This window comes from Pipra filicauda, unplaced genomic scaffold (assembly GCF_003945595.2).
Source record: "Pipra filicauda isolate LSUMZ 115617 unplaced genomic scaffold, ASM394559v2 scaffold62_size3274119_pilon, whole genome shotgun sequence".
Classification (NCBI taxonomy): Eukaryota; Metazoa; Chordata; class Aves; order Passeriformes; family Pipridae; genus Pipra; species Pipra filicauda.
The window spans coordinates 1,050,596-1,073,316 of record NW_024104787.1 but is presented as its reverse complement, the minus strand read 5'-3'; the positions used below and the strand labels follow the sequence as shown (position 1 = coordinate 1,073,316).

General features: G+C 35.4%; 1 protein-coding gene across 1 annotated transcript in view; it reads right to left on the bottom strand.

Moving 5' to 3' along the window:
* KIF15 (kinesin family member 15) overlaps nucleotides 1-22,721 on the bottom strand; it is a 37,063-nt gene that overhangs the window by 10,636 nt on the left and 3,706 nt on the right. The window contains exons 4-26 of the mRNA XM_027718922.2: nucleotides 22,482-22,665; nucleotides 21,522-21,598; nucleotides 20,346-20,383; nucleotides 18,969-19,066; nucleotides 18,406-18,585; nucleotides 17,524-17,733; nucleotides 17,294-17,419; nucleotides 15,770-15,892; nucleotides 14,954-15,077; nucleotides 13,608-13,699; nucleotides 12,056-12,265; nucleotides 10,801-10,978; nucleotides 10,259-10,400; nucleotides 7,795-7,936; nucleotides 7,268-7,456; nucleotides 6,272-6,379; nucleotides 5,381-5,486; nucleotides 4,672-4,837; nucleotides 3,193-3,343; nucleotides 2,093-2,178; nucleotides 1,584-1,659; nucleotides 1,229-1,315; nucleotides 160-264 (exon numbers count right to left, since the gene is read on the bottom strand). Coding sequence (XP_027574723.2) covers nucleotides 160-264; nucleotides 1,229-1,315; nucleotides 1,584-1,659; nucleotides 2,093-2,178; nucleotides 3,193-3,343; nucleotides 4,672-4,837; nucleotides 5,381-5,486; nucleotides 6,272-6,379; nucleotides 7,268-7,456; nucleotides 7,795-7,936; nucleotides 10,259-10,400; nucleotides 10,801-10,978; nucleotides 12,056-12,265; nucleotides 13,608-13,699; nucleotides 14,954-15,077; nucleotides 15,770-15,892; nucleotides 17,294-17,419; nucleotides 17,524-17,733; nucleotides 18,406-18,585; nucleotides 18,969-19,066; nucleotides 20,346-20,383; nucleotides 21,522-21,598; nucleotides 22,482-22,665 — 2,998 coding nt within the window. The remainder of the gene's footprint in view (nucleotides 1-159; nucleotides 265-1,228; nucleotides 1,316-1,583; nucleotides 1,660-2,092; nucleotides 2,179-3,192; nucleotides 3,344-4,671; nucleotides 4,838-5,380; nucleotides 5,487-6,271; nucleotides 6,380-7,267; nucleotides 7,457-7,794; nucleotides 7,937-10,258; nucleotides 10,401-10,800; nucleotides 10,979-12,055; nucleotides 12,266-13,607; nucleotides 13,700-14,953; nucleotides 15,078-15,769; nucleotides 15,893-17,293; nucleotides 17,420-17,523; nucleotides 17,734-18,405; nucleotides 18,586-18,968; nucleotides 19,067-20,345; nucleotides 20,384-21,521; nucleotides 21,599-22,481; nucleotides 22,666-22,721) is intronic.

Below are 22,721 nucleotides of genomic sequence, written 5' to 3'. Positions count from 1 at the left end.
AAGACTGCCTTAGGCATAAAATGTTCAGAAGATTTCAACATGTCAAAACAAAGAAGTTTCCATCTAAAATGCTACAGCAAGTTATACTGTTTGAGACCCATGATAAGACATGTCATTTCTAAAGTACGATACCATGTCCTTCAAAATGACAGAACATACATTTATATCCTCGAGCTCTCTTGTCAACCCATGTATGGACTCAGTTTTATGATTAATTGAAGACCTCAGCTCCTGGATCTGTTTCATCAAGTCAGTTACAACTTCCTGAAACATAAAAAAAAGTCAATCCTATAAAATATATATAAAATCTATATAATATGTTACTGGACTTTTTTTGGTATATAATTTGTCAATCCCAAGTTTCAAACAATCATATGAAAATGAGGCCTCAAATTGCACATGTAAAGGAATAACAGAAAATGTGTTGCTATATCACTGGCTTTTGCTCTAAGCACTTAAATAAAGAATTAAATAACCTGCTGTGTTCATCAGAAGAGAACACTGGCTCATTGATTTAGTATTGGCTTGTAATGGGTTTCTAATAGGAGAACAGAAGTACCGTAGTTTAAGGGTACATTTGCTTGTAATGGAAAAAGGTACATTCAAGAAACACCACTGCACTGACAATACCAGGTTATTTTGACCTTATGCATGTCAAATTTTTGGTTTTAGCATGAAAAAAACAAGGCTTATCATCGCATCATGCTGGGTAGTAAATGCACTATGTGGTTCCTTATGCCTGTTTTACGTACAGGATATATACTTGCACTAGGGGAACTCTTGCTATTTAAGCTTTCATACACTGCAACAGCCTTTACATGAAAAAGTGCTTTGATTTTATTAATAAAGACACACACAGTCACAACCTTAAGTCACCTTCCTTCCCTTTTCTATTTGTCCATTACAACATGACTGGAAGACCCTATTAATCATGAGGGGAATTATGCACTGTTTAAGCATTGAATGTTTTGTCCAGTAGACAGGTTTACCTTGATTTTTTTTGTTTAATCTTCAGTTAACTTGTGTTTTTTCTGAGTGCATACCAGTTTTCTACCTCCCTGCAAACTCCATGCTAGGGAAAGGCAAGATTTATTTTACCTACATATACAGCCAGAATTGCCTGAGAGCACAAAATTACTAAGTATCACAGAAAGGCTCTGGGCTTTCAACTCTGCTACAGAACCGTTACCCATAAAACTGTGTACTAGTAACAGAAATAAGCCTAAACCTTGTCTGTATCATTTGTCTTCTTCAAAGAAGCAATAGTCTCTCCAGCAGCAGCCAGTTCCTGTTCCAATGTCCTCAGTTTTGCTTCCTAGAGAAAATAATATTGTGAAGGAGAATCTTTATTACCTTTGAAGTGTGTTTTGTAAAGCCTCAAGTAATGAAAAAAAAAAAGGAAGTAAGTTGTTAACCTTACCAGAATAATAAAGCAGTAGCTTAACAAAATGATATGTAACCTGAGCAGTCTACATTTATTTTGCTGGTAATCAATGGAACAGTCAGCACAGAAATAAAACTGCTATTAATGCACAAGCAAATCCATGAACACGCAGTTTAAATATTCAAATCTGTTGCTGTACCTGCTGCTCACACTGTGTCACCATTTCAGAGAATGGTTTCTCCACCTGTGCTTTTTCAAGTATTTTCAAGAGCTCCCTGGTGAAGAAAACATTTCTAGTGAGAAATATAATCAAAACATAAGAGAACTTTAACAAAATCAAGTCACGTGATTTATTCTTATATGGTTCTTATTTGCACTTAATTTATTTAAGAGTTCTTCAGTAATCACCTTCTCAGTGCTATACGAAAGACCAATAGTTTAGTTACACTGCTGTCAGAGGTGGACTTTCATTTTTGACGTGAAGATCTATACTTGCAATGAAATTACTTTTGTCATGTTAATTGAACACATTAAAATGAAGTGCCGTTCTAATTTGGATAAAATAAAAAAGCCTGTTATGTAATTATTGTCAACCACCTGGGGAAAAACACCTCTACAAACAGGATCCTCATCTGAATACAAAACATAGCATGGGACAAAAACAATGCGGTCAAATGAAAATAAACCCCACCACTAATTAAAACTTACTTTGAATTGTTTTCTTTGTCTTCTTGTAATTGCAATGTTAGTTTTTCATTATGTTCTTTTTCTGCTTTCAGAAGGTGAAAAAGGTTCTAGAATAGCAAATATATATTGCTAAAAGAAGTTACAATAGAAGGTCTTTAGAATAATCTAAAACAAAATAAAAATCTAAACAAATTCTTAAGATGATTGAAACCTGCCTCCCTGCCATACCTTAATTTGAAACAGAAAGATCCTTAGCTTTGTTCTAGTCAAGTTCAAAAGTAAACTCTTATTCATATTAGGTAATTAGTTCTTTTCACCTGTCATTGATAATAATTTCATATAGCTATGATGTTCCTCAATATCCAAGGTTGTGAAGGCAGAAATTAGAATTTTCAATTGTAGATTAATTTAGGTGCATTTTTCAAATTCCAAGTTTGTTCAGAATATTAAATGATAAGGAATTTATATCAATAATTTTCAGTCTGTCAGCATTCCTTTAAACACTAAAAAAGGAAAACTTACATCAAGCTTCCTGAGCAGGCACAGTGTATGTACACTGTGAGAAGCAGGCAAAATCATTTGCAAAAGCCCTTGAGCAACCTTATTGCTGTTTTGCAGTCACTGCAGTCTGACAGGCTTTCAAGGACAGCATCAACTAAATTGCAGGACAGTGATCCACCACAAGCCATAGATCATTTTAACAAGATCACATCCACTATGAAAATTTTTAAGAAACTGCTTTGTAAAGATAGAATAAGTAGGCTAGTCCTGGCTAGCACTGAGATGAAAGGTCATCTCAGCATTTCAATGTCAGGATTCTTTTCCAAAGAAGTTTCTTATTCCTTTACTAATTAACCCATCTCCCTCAACATTTCCAGGGCAATTTCTTCAGTCCAAAACCTTACTACTTCACGATGCTATTGGATATTTCTTGTAGCCTGTGGTTGCAAAAATCTTGCACCAAGTTTGGAAAAAGGTTTTGGGTACACCTTCCAAATGAAAGCACCAAGAAACCTATTATTACTGTGGAATCTATTATTAATGATACAGTTGAATTAAACAGGAGTTAAACAATGTGGATATGGTATAATAAACTCCTTTGAAACCCTCAACTGTCTTACACAAAGCTCAGTTTTCATTGCTTCTGCTTCTTGTTTTCTGTCCTCAAGTTGTTGCTTCAGTTGATCCGTCTCAAACTTAGTTACTTCCTGCAAATTGTCATAGTCATCCTGCAGACTTGCTTTTTCTTCAAGAATCTTTTCATGTTCTAGCCTTTATTAAAAAAAAACAAATAAAAACTCTGATAAGGTTTGTGTCATTATAAAAATACTCCAATCACTTGTACTTTAAAATCTTCAAATAATATACAGAGTACAGTTATTTTAGAAAGGAGTGACTGACGTAAATGGTAACTCTCTTTTAAACTCAGAAACACCAAATTTCTGAAGGCCATGGGAGATTGAAGTGGCACTGGCAGAGAAGGCAGTGGACTTTTTCTGATCCTGAGAAATAAATTACTTCTTACAAAATCCTACTGAAATTTCAGTCCCTGTGTCTTGATAATGGAGTTCACCATTAAAAAAAATATCTTTTTTTTTTAGGCAGTTGCTGGACAAAAGGCTTTGATAGAAGGATCCTCAGTATCAACATCTGCTTAGCTGATATTCAGGTCATCTATCCCATTTAAAATCTTTATATATTCGGGACAAGTTTGGGTTATTTTTCTCTAAATTGTTGCACTGAAAATTTACTTCATTTGGTTTTTCACAAAAGTGAAAAGCAAAGAGGGGTAAAAGAACTGCTAGACAAGTGTTATGAATCATGTTACTAAAGGAGGGCCTATAGAAAGAATACCCTCTACATAGTCAGTATTTCTGCTAACACTGAAGGCATCAATGAAACCATGGCATTTAGTTTCAATTCCCAGTTCCTGGTCTCACAATGCATACTCAAAAAATTACTTCAGCTAAGACGTGACCTACTGTAATGCAAAACATAGCTAAGCTTTCCAGGAAAAAAACCCAAAACCAACATAAAGCCAAAACACAACAAAATAAACAAAACTCAACAACAGAAGCCAACAAAACCAAGTCATGCTAATGATTCAAAACCTCATCTCCCAATAATAATGGCCATTATTGCAGAGAAGGTAATGAGCTTTTCTGGTTTCAATAATCAAACTTCAGGTGTTTTTTATGAATTTCTTTCTGCTTGTATTTTTAGAGCAGCATCATTATGTCACCTAATTCATGTGATCAGACTGACAAATTCTGTCTCTTCAGCCACTTAACTTTTGGAGAGCAATGAGCTTATAGGTATATCCTACTTAATGGGAAAATGCTAAAGTAAGGCAAAATTAAGGCAGCCTCATTTCATTTCTTTCCGCTAATTTCAGCATGGTTCCTCCCCATCATGACTCTGAAATAGGTATAGAAGAACTGAGCAAAAAAAAAAATAAGCAAAGGACATAAGACATAAACAAACACAAAACAACTTTAAAGAAGCATGTAAAGTGCAAGTTCAGATGCAGGAGAGAAGGACTAAATCACTGTATGCATCCAGAAAGGATGTTAAGGCATTTTACCAAACTGCCAACATACCTCACACTGTCCAGCTGGAACTGTACATCCATATGTCTACCAGAAAGCTGACTCATTTCTTTCTCTTGTTTTTCCCTAAAGGCATTATATTCCAATTTTAGAGCAGACAGCTCCTTGTCTGCAGACTGCAGGACAATGCGCAAGTCATGGACTTCACTTTTTAATACTGTCAAAAAAATCCCAAATAATTTTCATGTTATTTGGAAAACTGTGCTAGATATATGACAAGTAATGTTACAGAACCTGCTGGGAAAGTCTTACAAAACTGCGCTTTTTCAGTGGAACTAACCTTGGAAGTCACACACAAAAAGGCTTTGTGAATGTAAAAGGTCAATGAAACATCGAGTTTAAGAAGTAAATGTTTATGAAAAACATTCCAGACAATACCACTGCATTTCCATAGACCAATAGAGGATTTTTCCTTTATTTTATTTAATATTTTCTTTTTAAATGCTATATCCTGTACCTCCTTCACATTCAGACTACAGAGAGCCATTTTGAATATTGGGTACTGTGCAAGATTAAACGAAGATATTCTGCAAGTATCAAAGATTGCTTTCTTTAAAAAAAAAAAAAAAAAAAAAAAAAAAAAAAAATCAAACCAGTATGCCTAACAACCCAAATAGTTACTCAGCATGTGCTATTGTTGATTCAAAACAGTAAGACACCTTAAAAGTTTTTATGAAATTTCAGTATTTCATAGACTTACTATCAGCCTTGCTTTGACTGTCTTGAAATTGCTTTTCAAGTGATTTTATCTGTTCGAGGAACTCCTGGCGCTCTTTACTCCAGTCATTCCTTTCGGATGAAAGAAGCTTGAGAAGAGAAGTAAAATTTTTAAATAGAAGGAAGTGTAGGAGTGGCTAAGTCACAGCTGTAACAATAACATAATATTGTATTAAAGCATTTCATCACCTGACTATGAATGCAGAGCACATTTTTCTTTAAAATTAGTGACTCTGAAAACCAATACAAGTCCAAGGAAAAAAATAATTTATATAACTGAAGATATTACCTTATCTAAAAATTTCATTTAAAAGCAACCCACATCTTAGGAGGTGAGATCTTCTCAGAACAGAGCTATCAGAAGTGAGACTGAGCAGGAAAGAATAGAGACCTAATTTCCTTTTCTATCATCAACCCCAGCAATTAAGCAGGACTTATAAATATTTGTTAGATAGTTCCAATTGAGACAAATAGCATTTTCAGCTTCCAAAGTTTAAAATTTCCTTGTTACTAATGTTGTTTCCCAGAAATCATCGAGTTGGCCAAACCCAACCACAATAGGATCTATTTGCTTATATTTAAGATCAAGCAGGTCCAGAATCACAAGATTTAAAACCGAACTCAGACTTGCAGTGTTATGGTAAATGAATGTTCTCTGCTCACTCCAACTCCAGGGGGGTTGGATTAGGTGGCCTTTGAATCAACCCAAACTATTCCGTGATTTTAAGTCCTTGCCTTCCTGCACAGCCTCAAGCCATGATCCTATGTAAATTTTTCAAAAGTCAAAATGCAAGTAACATTGCAAGACCTCACTAGACAACACAGCAGCATGACTGTATTATATTGTTAAATGAGCCCTGAATTGTTCTCTCACCTCCTGTATTTGTGTAGAATGATGCTCGAGTTTATTAATATGCTGCTGGAGTTTTATATTCTTGCTTTCCTCTTCATCCAGCTTTGTCTGCATTGTGCTCAGTTGCTCCTGTGACACAACAGACACTTAAATTTAGAGCACCCATCTTCCACTTATTCTCACATGCCATATGGCAGTCTGTGCATATTAAATATAAAAATGTCAACAAGTTTCTATATTTATGACCTGAACCAAGAGAAAACAGAACACTCAAAAAATAAACTGGTATCTGAAGTAGCTGATTTCTCCTATTTCTAACTGAACTGCCAAAACACAGGAAAATCCATCAGGGAATACAAGGACTGAATCCTATAAACACTTACTTTTCAGACACGTGTTTATCTTGGAGAAATAAGGCTTTAAAAAAAATTATTCAAAATATACAGTAGCTAAATTTCTTAGAGGTTCTCTGCACTATAGTAAGAATCAAAGAGGGGGTTTGGCTATTGTGCCAGGGGTTCACATGCACTGAACTTATTTCCAGCTTCTAGAGAGTAGTTCAGATAACTTTGTAGACCTCTTCTACGTGACAAGACTGCCCGCTACAAGGCAATTAATATTAATGGTGGACAAGCATTATGTGGTAGGTTTCTTAAAATAATGCTGTATTATATATTAAGCTTGTATATTGTTCCAAATGTAGCTGTCACAGGGACTTATAAAGAGGACTCCTCAGGGACAAGTTATCAGGTTAAAAAAGTAAAAGTACAAATGCCGTGTATATCTTAAACTACTTATGATATTCAACTCTCAAATCCCTTTCAGTATTTTGTTGTAAATCCTCTTTCACTTACAATGTATAATTAGAGAACTGTTTCGTGTTAAGTATTCATGAAGTGCTTCAGTTTCCCATGCAAATTAAAATATATTTGGTCAGGGGGAAGTATTTCATGCCAAAGCCCACCCTCTTATAAAGTTACACATACAGACACTTTGGTTTTTATCCAGAACAATCACCTGTGCCACTTTGAGCTCCTCAGCAATGGCTTCATATGCTTGTTCACTCATCTCTGGAGGAACCGGCTCTTTCAGAATGTCATCCACCATCTCTTCAGAATACTGAAAATCTTCAGAATTATAATCTGGGCTTATTCGTGGCACTAGACGAGACCTTAGCTGGTAAGCTTTAGTTGGAGTGGTTATGTTCTGTTACAAAGATTACAAAGAAGTCTTTATGTTAACTATATAATGAAATCAAGCCTTTGTCTGGTGTTGTACTTCATAATTCTATAAGCAGAATAATGAAATAAAATGTTTGAAGTGCTTAGTTCTAAACCACTACCACTTTTTCAGATTTGTCATCTGATTGCAGCAGCAAGTCATTCAGCTAACACTTCAGAACAACAAGTAGCCTATTTGGTTTATTGCATATGGAGAACTCTCCAGAACACTAGTTAGGTTAAGGGATCATACAAAAGACTGTCTGTATTCTCATAAAACTTAGGAGTAAGTATGTACGGCTTTAAATAAACTTATTCTCATACCTTAAGGCTTTCTCTGTGTAGCTTTTGCAACTGAGACACTTCTCGGCGCTTGTGTGCTTTGGTTGCCTCCAGAATGTTTTCAAGATGTTGGTTTGCTTTGCGAAGGGATTGAAGCTCTGATTCCAGTTCCATATGCTTCTTCCTGTTTAGGAAGTATTTTACTACTGTCAAAACTATTCCAGCAGTATGCTCTTCCATCAGCAAGAATATGCTGCAGCATTGCCAATAAGCAAACTGCAGTTGAACTCTTGCCCAAACATTGAAATGCGCTATTTTGAGAAGAAAGTCATCACTTCTGTATTAAAAAGTAAAAATAATGTATAGAAAATTAAAAAGCTAAGAAGCTTATTTGTGCTTGCATAATGAAGCAAGCAGATGGATAACTAAACATGTCAGAAAAAAATCCATTACACGGTAAGAAATAAGCTGAGAGCTCTGCAGTTCCTTTTATGAGAAAGTGATATCACCCATACCAATATGGTTTTCAGCTTTAAAAATGTTATCCAGTTATATGAGAAGTCTGAACTGGAGCTTGCCAGGATTAAAGAAAATCCTTTAAAGACTTTCTTTTTTTTTGGGAAATGCTGCTCTGTTAAGATTATTTTGCCCTCCAAGAGTACTTTAACTGAAATCCAACAGTTGAGCAGAAATTTAGGAATACTTTTCATTAGGTATTTTGCAGAGTTACATGCTGTTACTATGATAGTTGTGCATTAGTGACATAATGGTAGGGTCAAGGTCTACAGACAAATGCTATTTCATCTTTTGGCAGTTCTATCACTTTCCCTCATGTTTTTGGCATCTGCAACAAAACTTATGGAACAGAGTTCCGTAAGTTTAGTTCTGACTGCTATTAGACAGCAGAGAAATAAGCATACATTGATTTTTGTGAATTGTTATTGTACTCAGCTTATAGTTACAGCATATAGTTACACCTGCATGTAAAATTAAGCATCCAGTTACTCTGAAACTGGAAACAAGTTCAAAATTTAGTGTAATTTAGTGACTCCATAGGCTTAAAAGCACACTGCTGTTTGACTGAACTCCACTATGAAAATGTCAGTAACTGATAATAAAATGCATACATACTATCAAGAAAGCAAGACATGCACAAAACGTGAAAAACTTAAAAATAGGAATATATTTAATGGTCAGGAAAATAAAGTAATTAATATATGAAGATATAAACAGACCATTGTAATTAATCATATGGGACAATTGATGGGACTGTTGAATTGATAACCTCAGTAGGTTGTAACGTTATTATTTATGAATTTCATAGGATTTGCTACACAGAAATCTAAGAATAAAAATACAGATTTGTACAATTGTCTGAGTAAGCAAAAAGAACATTAAAAGCTACTTTGCAAAAAAAAAGTGGGGAGGCAAAAATGGAACTATCTTGTGCCTGATGCTTTTCAAATTACACTCTAGATTCACTAAAATCAATAAAAAGCAACAATGTTAGGTTCAAGCTAAAAATTAATACATATAAAAAATATCAGGTCCCTTTTGCTTTCCAAGTTTGCATTACATTTGCTGGAAATGCAATGGTTTTTCTTGTATCTCCAGTAATAAGACCCGAATTTTTCAGAAATGGGGTTAATCAAGTCAAAGTCATGTTTTATTCACTTGCATATGAATATATGTACACTGAAGGTATTAGTCAGGCCTTTCACATTATCTTGTGCTGCCCTCAAGAAGAACAATGACAGGAAATTTTTTACTACCTTAGTAAGGACAAAGTAGACCTTTATCTCATGGTTAGCTATCAAAGCAAACGGACATAAATGTACTACTGACACCATGTCTTTGGGCTAATTTGAATTAAATCTCTGTTCCAATAACAATTTTCAAGACAGTGGTATTATTGCCTTCTTAAAAAAAATCTTTGAAGTAGAGACAAAACCATTAACCGATAGGTTAGCCAAAATTTTCTGGGGTACTTGGATTCTACATTTATGGTGACTCAAACTTGCATTCTTAAAGTGGTTATATTAAAAACTCAACCCCATCAACTCTTAGTTCTTGTCACTGCTTTCATCTGTAATAATTCAATTATTAAAAAATACTTGCTCAATGTAGAAACTAAGCCAAACTCTCCCTGTGTTGTTAAGCAGGTGGTGACTATCAGAATTTCAGGGTATGTCCAATCTCCTGCGTGTTGTGAAGCACTTTTTTTTTTTGCATCTTAGTATAAAGAGTGGCTTTGGAAAAGACAAAGAAATCTGCAACAGTGCAGCCATGCCTTCAGATTGAATCATGGTTGTTCCCTAGTCTGGGAGGAACTATGTTCACCAGGAACACATTCTGTGCGCATGGCATTGCTCTTAACCTGGCCCTCTCTTTGCACAGAACAAATTTAGACTGTATGTTCAGGATTCGAGATTAACTTTTAAAAAGCAATATAAATAATTACTTAAAGACATTTAATTACAGACAATTCTATACTGTTTTGTCTCACTTGGTTAGCTCTTTAAATTCTTCATATTCTTGCTTTGAACTTGCCAGTTCAGTTTGAGTCTGTAGCAGGCGTGCTTTCAGCCTTTCAACAGATGCCAGAGAGTTGCCTTCTGCTGATATGGTGGTGGAATATAAACGGTGGCCTAAAGAACAAACATATACCCTCTGAAATCACAGAGTAGCTCAAATATTTTAAGTTTTACTAAAATGAAAGCATTAGGGCTTTTGAACAGCATAGCAGCAATTAAATTGACGAAAACAGGTATTAGCAGCAGTCCACATGAAAACCAATAGACTAATTAATATTACTGCAGTCTTCATGACAACTAAGGAACACAAAATGAAATTATAAACGGTGTTCACAAGGTGCAAATCCAAATTCCTATTGCTTGAAGGCCACTATGAATAAAATGAAGTAAACTTGTTTTATCAGTCTTCACATATCACTTTGAAGAAGGCAAAAGTACATCGACAGTAATTTTCAACACTATGCAGCGCACAATAGAAATATGGTAGTAAACTTACTTAGCTGAAAAAAATTACCTCCAGTATTTTTCTCTTTGGCTGAAGCTTCCAAAAAGGCTTTTTCTAGCTCTGCAATGGTCTGAGCATCAATTTCCTCAGCCTTTTTAACTGACTGTAAAGAACGAAGTTTTTTATTCTCCTCTCTGAGGTTATGGTTCTCCATTGCATACTTTGCAATTCGTGGGTGTTGTTCCATCTGTGAATATAAGCAATATTTTATTCAACAGTTTTTTCAGACAATGCTATACCTACCTAGCTGTTACTCTAGTACCTTTAATAAGCATTAAATTGTAATGGAAGAGGAAAAATGGTATTCCTGACAGTAGTTAAAACTGCCCTCTTTTTTTTTTGTTTTCTTACTGCCTTGGAATCTACTCTCAAAACAAGACAGTGAGGTTACATCTTATGTGTTTACTCTTCCACTAGTAATAAAGCAGTAGAGGCTTTCCTTGCTGCTCTTGACATCTCTTTTCAGTTTCAACTTTGAGGTTTGGCTTTCTTAACACTGGCCTTGCATGCCATAGTAATGTTTCTATAACATTAAAGGACCGTCCTGACTTCTGCATCTCCCCATCCCATCCCTTTACTACAAAGCTCAGTTATGAGCTACGGATTCATGCTATTTTTTCAAGACATTTATTCCTTTTTCCGACTTGTGCTTGGAGGAAATTGTTTTTCAAGAACTTGCCTTCTCTCTTGAGCTTTTCTGTTGTTCAAAACTGCCTCACAAATGAAACCACACCTGCCAGATACCTGAATAACCTGAAGCTTTCTCTCCTGAAGCCTTAGGTATGTACTTTGCTATTTGCCTTCTTCAAACAACTCCAGGACCACATCACCCCTTATTTGTCCATCTGGCATCTGTGTTATTATCCTTCAGAAACCTGCTGCATTACTTGCATCCTGTTGTCTTTCCTTTTCAACAAATGTCATATAGCTTAAAGCCTCCTATAAGAATGAGGATTTGTCATTTCTATGAGTTGCTGAAAGGATATTTAGTCCTCTACCTAACCCAGAAAAGGTGGCCTGTGGCCAGCTCCCAAGCATAACATCACCCTTACATCACCTCTCCTCTTATGCAAACTCACAAGTTCTAAACCCACCCATTGTCCCTTTTGTAGGGAAACTCCATATATTTGAGATTCTTCTATAAAGGAAGCCACCACCCATCCTTTTCTTTCCTAAAAAGACTATCCACCCACCACAGAACTCCATTACACAAGCTATTCTCACAAAAGAAAATGGTTCTAGAAAAGAAAAACCAAAGACTTACCTGTTCTCTGAGTGTCTGCACTTCCTCCCTCAAGTCACTAAGGAGATCATCTTGCTCTTTTGGCAATAAAATTCCACCAGCCTCTTTATGTAATCTCTCCAAGCGAACAATATGGTCTTCCCGGAATTTAACTATCATTTTATTGGACTGAACAAATTTTTCCTTCTTGGCACACAGATCTTCTAGCTGAGCAACTTTTTCTAATAAATTCTTAGAAAGTACATATACAGATTAGTGGGAAAACAGTAGTTACACTAGGTGAATTTTTAAGGTGCACATATCGCATACATATGCACAGGCAGACAAATAATGCAAAACTCAGCAGTAATTATGTGAATACACAGACTATCATTTGCAGCAGATTCATAAGAGAGCAAAGCTCATACTAAGAACCCAAGTTACACACCCTATTGCAAAAATTGTACTTAGAAATTCCAATATGATTGGGTAGACTAAGTATTCCGTTAAGTACATCAGATACAGACCAGTAGAGTGCCTGTTTCAGTTAATTTTCTTTAAAAAAAAAAAAAAAAAAGAATCCATTTTGGCTGTTTCAGTATTACACCATGACCGAAGCACAGTAAAATGAGGATGACTGAGAGGTTTGCTTCAAAAAACACACTGTGGACCCAAATACTAAAAAGCACAATCAAAATTAAGTGAAATAGAAGTTTGTTGTTCAATTCAATTTTTTCTTATTAGAAAATCCAATAAACAACGCCCTAAAACTGAACATACTATGAAAGCTATCCTATGACTTGTTGGAATTTGAAAGACAGAATAGAAGCATAGAATCATTTGGTTGGAAAAGACCTTTATGATCATCAAGTCCAACTGTGAACCCAGCTCTAACCAAGTCCACAGCTAAACCACATCCTTAAGTGCCACATCTTCCTGTCTTTTAAATACCTTCAGGGATGGTGACTCAACCATTTCCCTGGGTAGCCTGTTCTAATGCTTGACAACCCTTTCAGTGAAGAATTTTTTCCTAATATCCAGACTCGTGTGTGTCTAAGTGATGTAGTAGAATGCTGACCATTACCCCTTGGATTATGGGGGTTTCATTCTGCTTCCCATCCCTGTCTTCCAGCTCAGGTGTCTGGGTACCTGGAGAACAACTGTTCCGGTTCTGTTAAAGACTGAGGCAAAAGTGGCATTAAGTACCTCAGCCTTTTCCTCAGCCTTTGTCACTATGTTTCCCCCTGCGTCCAATAATGGATGGAGTTTCTCTTTAGCCCTCCTTCTGTTGCTAATGTGTTTATAGAAGCATTTTATGGCAGTAGCCAGATTAAGTTCAACTTGGGCTTTGGCCTTACTAGTTTTCTCCCTCCATAACCTCATAACATCTTTGTAGTCCTCCTGAGCACTACAGATTTTATCTTAAATGTCGTTTGACTAAGTTCCCTTGTTACTAAACCTTGTTAGCCTTGGACAGAGTATTTTTATTCAAACCCAAAAAAAATCATTAAGAGAGTCGGTTTCAATATGCTCACTGGTCTCTCACCAGAGAGTACCCTGAATGCACTTAGAAATATTAGTGCCGAAATATTACCTTCTTTTCGCCTTCTGATTTCTCCCAGAACAGCATTGCTTCAATAAAATTGTTCATGTAATTTATGTTGTTCTCCCCTTTTTCAACAGCATCTGTAGGGGAAGTCAAAGAAACAAATGCCATATTTATTAAAATACTAGTTAACCAGGTTTTGCTGCATATATAAAATGACAATTCTGTAAAGAACATTTAAATGAATTCTTCGAACAGTGTAATTCCTCTGCAAATATCACATGCCATATCCAGAGTCTACTGTGTAGACAGTAATTCCTAGTCACTTGCAAGTGCTGATAAAGAACAGAGCTAATATACATAACTGTATAATTAACAAAGTTGTGCAAGCATTGAATGGCCTTGCAATGAACTTTTATTAAAATGAAAGAATCAGTCCATTAGGCTAAGTATATCTATAAAATGCAAAATCCCTCTGAAATTAATTTGATAACACTAAGCCATTATTAGCATTATTAGTACTGTTTGTACATATTAAAAGTGGACTGACTGGTTTATGAGAGGGAAATTCAGGAAAATAAGCATGAATTATACGGACAATTAATGGCTTACTCTGGAAGGAAAGTGTCCACACAAGGGATTTAAAGGGTTTAATAATCCACTTAGAAATTAATTCGAAATAGCTTTTCTGAATATCCTCACACAGACAGGACTACTTATTTATGGAATACTAATCACCACAGTATCTAGGTGCATAATAACTACCCCATTGTAATTTAATATATTTTAAAATGACATCATGTTTTTAGAGTATCTAGCAAGCAGATTTTATATTTGTGTGATCAACTATTACAAACATAATTTAAATGCATAGAACAAACACAGCTCTGATACATTAAGTTTTGCACAGAACTCCTCCTCAGTGTTTAAGCACCATCACTTGCTTTCCCTCAGAACTCTACTGCAGGTCTAAACGTTGAGCCCTCCCTCTGTCAATATTTGTATATTTATGAACAGTGATGCAGTGTCTTACATCATTACTGACTTGTTTTTACTGGTTAAATGTGTATGCAAGCAAAGAAGTATTTTTTCCTTAGGGAACCTCAACCACAGATGCTTTATGTTAGACAAAGCTTTCTAACTTCTGTAGTAACTTCTGTTGCTGTATCTTGTATTTCTTGGCAAGGTCAGGACAGAGTTCACTCAGGAACACAGTAGAAGTAAGAAGTAAGACAACACTTACTACCTTGCAATCAAACGTTGTAAGGTAGATAAATACAACCTCTGTAAGTCAGTTCCTACAAAAATATAAATTGTTCAGAAACTTAATGAAGGCCTCAACCCTCCAGGCTACAGATGTAGCAAAATCTCTCTTCCTCACCCCCAGCTCTTACCTTGTGATACAGAAATACTGCGCACAGATGGCACTGAAGTAAGCTGAGCAAGCTGCTCTTTCAACTTCTTGACCTCAGCTTGCAGCTGGCTCACATTTCCTTGTGTGTCTTCATTTACCACAGCCTTTCATAAATATGAGAAAATTAGGAAAAGGTAAAAGTAAAAATCTTACAGAATAAAACTCAGAGAACACCAAGCAACAAAGCTACTGAGAAGTCTTCCTATCTTAGGAAAAGAAGAACTTAGGGGAAAAGCAGTGTTCCACATAGTAAGAAACCAGTAAGCAGCACTTGAGATAGAATTAGAGGTTAAAGTATTTAATATTTTCTGCAGAATTTCGTCTGGATTTTTTTGACCAACAAAGCAGTATACATCAGAGACAGTTTCAGCTAAATGCCAAGATACTTTCAAAACCCATGAGAAATTACATTTTGGGTACTAGCATATATATAAAACTAGATAACTGAAATAACATTGAATCAAAATTTTTTATGACAATTTTAATTTTCAGTACTTTTTACTTTTCCAGTTAAGTGCTCTGAGAACAAGCAATGAATACATGCTATTGTCAGCCATTTCCTAGTTCCAAGATGTTGTCCTCTCTTCATAATCAAGAGCAAACAAGCCCTTTTCAAAAATAATCGGTCATTAAAAAAAATTAGAAAGCAAACTTAGTGCTTTCTAATAAGCTAAATCAATTTAAATTAGTGAAAGCACAGGAGTATTTCAATGAAGCTACCCTGCTTGCAGATATGTAGGCTAAATGACAAGAAACTGCTTGTTGCTCCAATAAACACATTGAGTAACTCTCTTACCTTGTTTTTAATCAACTTTGCTCGCTGAGCAAAATTGAGAGTGGACAGAGTTTCACCAAAACACTTGGATCCTGGATGAACATTTGCAATGATACACGTTTTTGCATTACCACCAAGGGAATCCTATTTAAAAACAAGGAAGTTAGTCTTATATGCATGTTTTTGGTAACAATAGAAAACCAAGAGCTAAGAGCTCTAACCTAAGAGCAACTGTGTATCATTTTGAACAAATCGCAGAAAGAATTTCATTTAACAAATATCCATGCTAGGTAAGTTTCTCAGATTTTATTTCAAATGTGGATATAAAGGATGTGACTGTAAATAAAGACTTTATTTTTGTTTCCAAAACCTTGACTGTATTATTTAACAATTTGAGATACTTTTTACATCTGAAGAGCAGGAGAGGAAAAAATCCAAACAAACAGAAAATATGCAGGGAATAAAGTAGATATTTCACTTTGTTAGCACTACTTTGAACATCACCTAGCCTGTAGATTGTTCCAATCTATCTTCCTTCTGGTGGCAATTGCCAAACAAACAACATCACAAATCAACAGATTCTTGATCAAGGATATAAAATGAACCTATCCATTTTACATGCACGTCTCTGGATATTTCTGTGCTGTTAAACAAGTAGCTCTCAAATCTCTGGAGAAGGCAGCAGTTATACCTAAAACTAAAAGTCTAGTGCTACAGAATAGTCTACAAGCCTCAACATCATTCTCCCTCTTTCTCTCTCTCTCTCTAACAGAGAAGGTCATGTTTATGGATTTCTTTGTGGTACAGACACCTAAAAAAAATAACCACTTAAAGTAGCAGCTCAAACAGTTGCAATTCTCTTCCAATTTCTATGTATTTTGGTTTGCATTGGAAGAACATAATTCTTCAGAGTTTCATGAATTTAAGATCTATGTAGAACTGGGATGGAATGATTGAGAAATTTTGCTGCGATCACAATATTGTGTTGTAATACAAATACTGTATTATGTACTAGTACTATAATACAAAAATATATTACAGATATTCATTACTTTTCACAGAATTTTGGTGAGTCCATAAATCTTTGACTGCTTCTGTCTTTGTTTTCTGTTCATCTGGAAAAAAGCCTATAGGTTCTCAGGTAGGAAATTGTAAATTTATCCAACTCTTAACATCAGATCAACACTTAAGCACACGTAGGTTAATTCTGGAAAGCATGTCAAATGTTTCAACACGTCTCTAAATATTACATTTTGATACACAGTATTTCCCAAATTATAGGGATGAAAATGTGTGCTTATTTTTCTTTAAAACCCGCAAATATGTAATAGGAGGTTATAAGCATAAATAAATTTGTCTTCAGTTAACAGCCATAAATTGACTAGAAGTCTGTTTAGGTTAAAAAGATATTTCTCAAGCTTTGTTTTGCTTGCCCAATATTGAAGCAACTATGAAGTACTTGAGTTCAGCTTTTTACAGTAAAAAAACCCAACTAAATATTTTTTCTACACTCTAAGTAGCACATAAAATCCAGATATATATTACCCGTAGCAGAAAAGTGAGCTTGGAATCCCGGTAACAAATGTGTCTCTGTTTTCCATTACCCACATCAACAAGTGCTGTGATTACTTGGCCCAGGCAACTTAGTGATCGATTTATGTTACCTGCTTCCTAAAAACGAAAAAGCGAAGAGAACAAAGGTGAATGGATTTGGAGAATGGAACAGGGCAGTACCTTGGAAAAGAGAAAGATAGCAAAGATGTTACAGAACTAACCTTTAACCTCAGCCCTTCTGCATGGGTGTCTTTCTGTCTCTCGGATCCTGCCAAATCCACCAGGTTGAGCAGGGAAGACCGAATGTTAACAACCTCGTTGTTTTTCTCCATGGATTCCACTGTGATGGTGAAAACTGCATGTGATCTTGAGGATTCTCTGTTCATTGAGGTCGATGCTACACGACGGTTTCTCCAGCCCGTAGTTAATACCTAAGCATGACAAAGACAACAGATAATATCAAGTCTCTCAGACTGTAGTTTACACACAGGTGACATAAGCAGTAGTAGGCATATTTCAGTGCAACAGCTTTCAAAAATCTCAAGAAAAAGGACTCTGACCATTTTCCAATAGAAGTATTTTAAAAGTGAAAAATATAGATTAACAGAAGGATTAATTACACTATTCACTTCTTTCCTCCAAAAGTACCATTGTTGTTTGAAAGCATAACATATTCAATACTGGTGTATGTTAGCAGTACTCAAAGAAAAAAAGAATTTGAAGTCACACAACTAGTATGCATATGTGTATCATTCATGGAGAAATAAATCTGACAATTCTGGAACACACACTGTCCAATTAGCAGGAAATGTAGTTTTCTGTTGCTATTTCAGAGATATGTAGGGTAAGTGCTAGGGAAGGGTTACTGTAATTGCAATTCATATATTCCAAACTCCAGAACTGTATATGATTTATTACAGGTGTGGGATAGTCAGGAAGCATTGCCTAGAAACAGCTATTTTACACTGTGTTGTAGAGTACGGAAATAGGGGAAGAAGGCATCACAGACACTGTGGAAAGAAAAATGTGCTTTAATCAGAGGAATATTTACCAAATAAACATCAAGATAAATAATCCAAACATTAAAAAGTGACAAAAAATACCTGGTATGCTTCAGCAGCAGATGACAACACCTGTTCAACAGCACCATCAACAAAGACTCCCTTCTTGATATGTTCTCTGAGAAAGAGTCCAGCTGAAGCAGAATCTAGCAAGTCAAATATCTGTTCATTGTAGATTTCAATAAATGAGCATTTGCAGAGAAAACTCTTTCCACTGCCAGCCTGAAAAAAACACAGTAATTTACATTATAAACAGATTGGTTTTATTAAGTCTGGCATTGTATGGCAGCGAGTCTCTTTTCATACATATCTAAACCTACTAGTTCGCATATATATTCTGCATACTGTACATTTCTGATGCCTAGATGACATGCCTAGAAACCTACTTGCATTTTTAGACTCAAAATATAAGCACACTTGTGTCTGAAGAAACTGTACTATAATTTGGTAGAGTCCTAGATGCAAGTGTTTCTCATTAACAAATTTGATGCAAGATGGCAATAATCTTAGTAACTTAACGGCTGCATACACGGTTTATCAGCCTTAGCTAATCTTTACTTTGAGACATTACTTTCACTGCAATAATAAGTATAAAATAAATGTACCTTTTCTTTTTCCCGCTCAATTAGAAAAAATAAGTATTCAAAGCTCCGTGGAATTACACCTCTCAGACTGTGAGTGAAATTGTCAGAATCAGATGGTCCTAAAGAGATTTTTAATTAAAAAAAATAACTATTAGTACTACTTCAAGAGTAATGGTTCACCTTTTCAAGATGTCATTACAGAAGATTTCAGCAACCACATTTAGTCAATCAATTTACGACAAAACTACAGAAGAACTGCAATAAAATCAACTTTCAAGATCTAAGATAATACTCCATAATCAAAGTAAAATGTAGTCTAAACAATGCTTATGGAGGTTTATTTTACCTGTCCATAGGCTACTTAAGTCTAAACTAGCATCAACTATTTGGGCTTCCATAGGAAACATGCACAGATGTGCAGGTATACCAATACAGCTATTTAATACTGATTTGAAGAACGAGAAAGAGGGGGGGGATTTGTCCCTATGTTTACTTAATTTCTATGTAGTCCTCAAAAATATCAGCCAAAATGGTTTTAGTTATTTCAATAACTTTCTAATGTCAAGCACAACACTGTTTATTCTGGACAAAAGAAGGCTTAGGGATGACCTTATTGCTCCCTACAACTACGTGAAAGGGGGTTGTGGCCTGGTGGGGATCGACCTCCTCCCCCAGGCAACAAGTGACAGGATGAGAGGAAATGCCCCCAGGTTGTGCCAGGGGAGGCTCAGGCTGCCCTGGAAGGTGGTGGGGTCACCATCCCTATAGGTATTCAAGAAACAACTGGACATGGCACTTGGTGCTATGGTCTAGTTGACACGGTGCTAATTGGTTGAAGGTTGGACTGGAACGTGGAGGTCTTTTCCAACCCAAATAATTCTGTGATTCTATGATTGATGCATTTAAAATCACCACTACATGAAGAATAGGATTACAAGGGGATTCCTTCACACACAGAGAGGCCTTAAATGTCTAGTTGGGTAGCAAACAGTTATTTTGAGAATCTCAACATATTTTAATATGGAAGACCCATACTAGAACATGGGTCTATGCATACTAGAATATATTTCTACACATGCAAGGGATATCAGTCAAAAATGGAAACCAGCAGAATAATAATTTTGAGAAAACTTACTAAAAATGTTTTATTTAACTGAAAAAATTCTCTCCTGTTAAAAACAGCAAAAAAAAAAAAAATCTAGATCTTCAAAAAGATTCAGGAGAGCACCTATACTTCACTCTTTTGATATAAAGCACTGAGTACTACACCATTTCCTAGAGTTATCTACAAGAACATGAAAATGTAAATTATCCCTGGTGTTTGAGCAATACAACATTTCAACTCAAGATAAAAAAATTAAGAAGCCACTGAAAGATTAATCTCTCTTGTGCACTTACCCATCATAGTAAAAGTTTTTCCTGACCCCGTCTGGCCACTAACAAAAGGGAAAAAAAAAGTTAGATAAAGCTTTATTCTGGCTCTGAGTTTTTCATTAATCTGCATCTTTTAAGGAAAACTCAAAGCTCAAAACAAACAAACAAAAATTCTTCTAAACTGAAGGTAAAGAGACATAGAGGCAAGTTGAGAAATCAGTCAGCTGGAAAAGTATAAAAGTAGAACAGCAAATTTTACTAAGAAATTTCTTGGGATAAATGACCTTTTGTCTCCCCACCACCCACCATTTTCTTCCTTATTTCTCTCAGAAAGTTAAATAGTGGAATTTAGCACTAAAATGAAGGCTTTCAGATGTATACAATAAACTAATTTTTGGGTCAATCTTTTGAGTTTTGTGTCACTCAGTAGTGCACAAAAGGTTACATTTGACTTAGAAGTATTTCTTCTTTTAGAGCTGTTTTTGTTTCTTTAGTGTAGTTACTAATTATGCTAGAGAAACTTCAGGGCAATTTCACTTCATTTCCCATTTGTTTATTGTAACAAAGTGGACTTCACAGTTTTGCAAAAGCTGTGCTAGGCTAAAAACCAGTACAGTTTTGATTTGATTAGCCCTGTAAATCAGCATTTCTTGACCAAAGTGCTTCATCAGTTTTCAAAATGAAAATATATTGAGTTAATATAAGGATATTCATACTCCTAGTCACAGATACATTTCTACCTTGAAAACATTCTGAAAGTTAAAATTATCATTAATGAGTTTTCCCACAGGCAGCTAAGAGTCACTAAAGAGCCGAGCTGGCCAAATATCAAGCTAAAGTAATTTTCATTCCATTTTACTATGGATATACTGAAAATAACTAGTTTTCTCTTTAATAGTACAATAAAACTACTTTTTAGACAAATAATAGTAAAATTGAAATGAGTTTGCAATCCACATTATTAGCTGTAAGTATTAGAAGCATAACACCTGCAAATAGATTCCTCCAGAAGAGGAGTAAGAAGTACTATTCAATGTTGCAAGAACATTCCTTATGTTGTGCAACAGAAGGAAGCACTTCTAAAGTTTACTGTAACATTAAGCAGGCTCTGGCTCTTAAAACCACAACTATTCATTAGCACAATCTCCTCAAATGTTGCAATGGCAATGAAACAACTGTAATTGCTATGAAATGACTTACTATGCAAAGATGGTTCCATTGTAGCCATTCATACAAGATTCAACAATATTTTTAGCCACACTTGAGAACACAGACTCCTGGGGACAAGGGAGAGAAGGCACTTGGCACCACTTGTTTCGGTCTCTTTTATATCAGTGTTTCCCGTGTCATAACTTTACAGTGTATAAAATAGATGCATTCCCTAACATTAGATATGTACAATGACCCCTGGAGTCATCACAGCAAAACAACATATCCTAAGTCCTCATCACATAAATCACTCCCTCTGACAAAACTGTATTCCTCGACAAACTGAAAGAAAAATGCAACAACTCAGCATCAGAGTAACTGCTTTTGAATATACAATATTAATTTTGATCCAGTGGTTATGCAGTTTATACCATCAGTAGGTCAAAACTGAGCCTTATGATACTTATCAAATCTAGTTAACTTCTAACATTTGTCGCTGCACATTCAACAAACCTGCACTGTTTGCCTCATCTTGCAAGAAGAGCCTAGCTACAAATAACAGCAGGTGAGGGTTTTGGGAGGTTTGGTTTGGGTTTTCTGACAGAAATTACAGGAAATTAAGAGAATTGAAGCAAACAGAAGATAAACTCATAAGTTCCTTAAATACAAATCACATCTTTAATGTCAGCTACTAACTGCCAATTATTTTTATATGTTTGTCTCAACAGGTACATTTATTTTCTATAGTGTTACTGTAACATTTACAAATGTAAACTTCAATTTTAATGCAAACTTTAATCAAAGAAATTATCAATTAAAAAAACCCCACATCAAAAATATTTAAAGAGCAAAATTTCATGCAACATTTCTGTACTATAACAATGTGTTACCAATCTGACCACTGCAAAAAAATTACACCTAAGGCACTACATCTGCAGAAAGGCTTAGCATTAGTAGTTGCCAAAATTTGGGGAAAAACTGTAATAGATATGAGATTCTGGAAGTGATTACCTGTGTCGTTTCCATATTTGCAACATAATCAAAAGTGAAGATCTTTGGCTCAGGCTTCGAATGCAGGCGGATGGTATTTGATGAAAGAACAGATAAACACAAGCCTTGATCTCCATCGGTTAATGCAGTTCTGTCTGAAGGGGGACGCACCCTTACAAAAACTTTGATAGCATCACCTTCAACACTAAATGAATTTTTATGCATTAGATTGCTTCAAAATACATCTATCAGCTGTCTGAT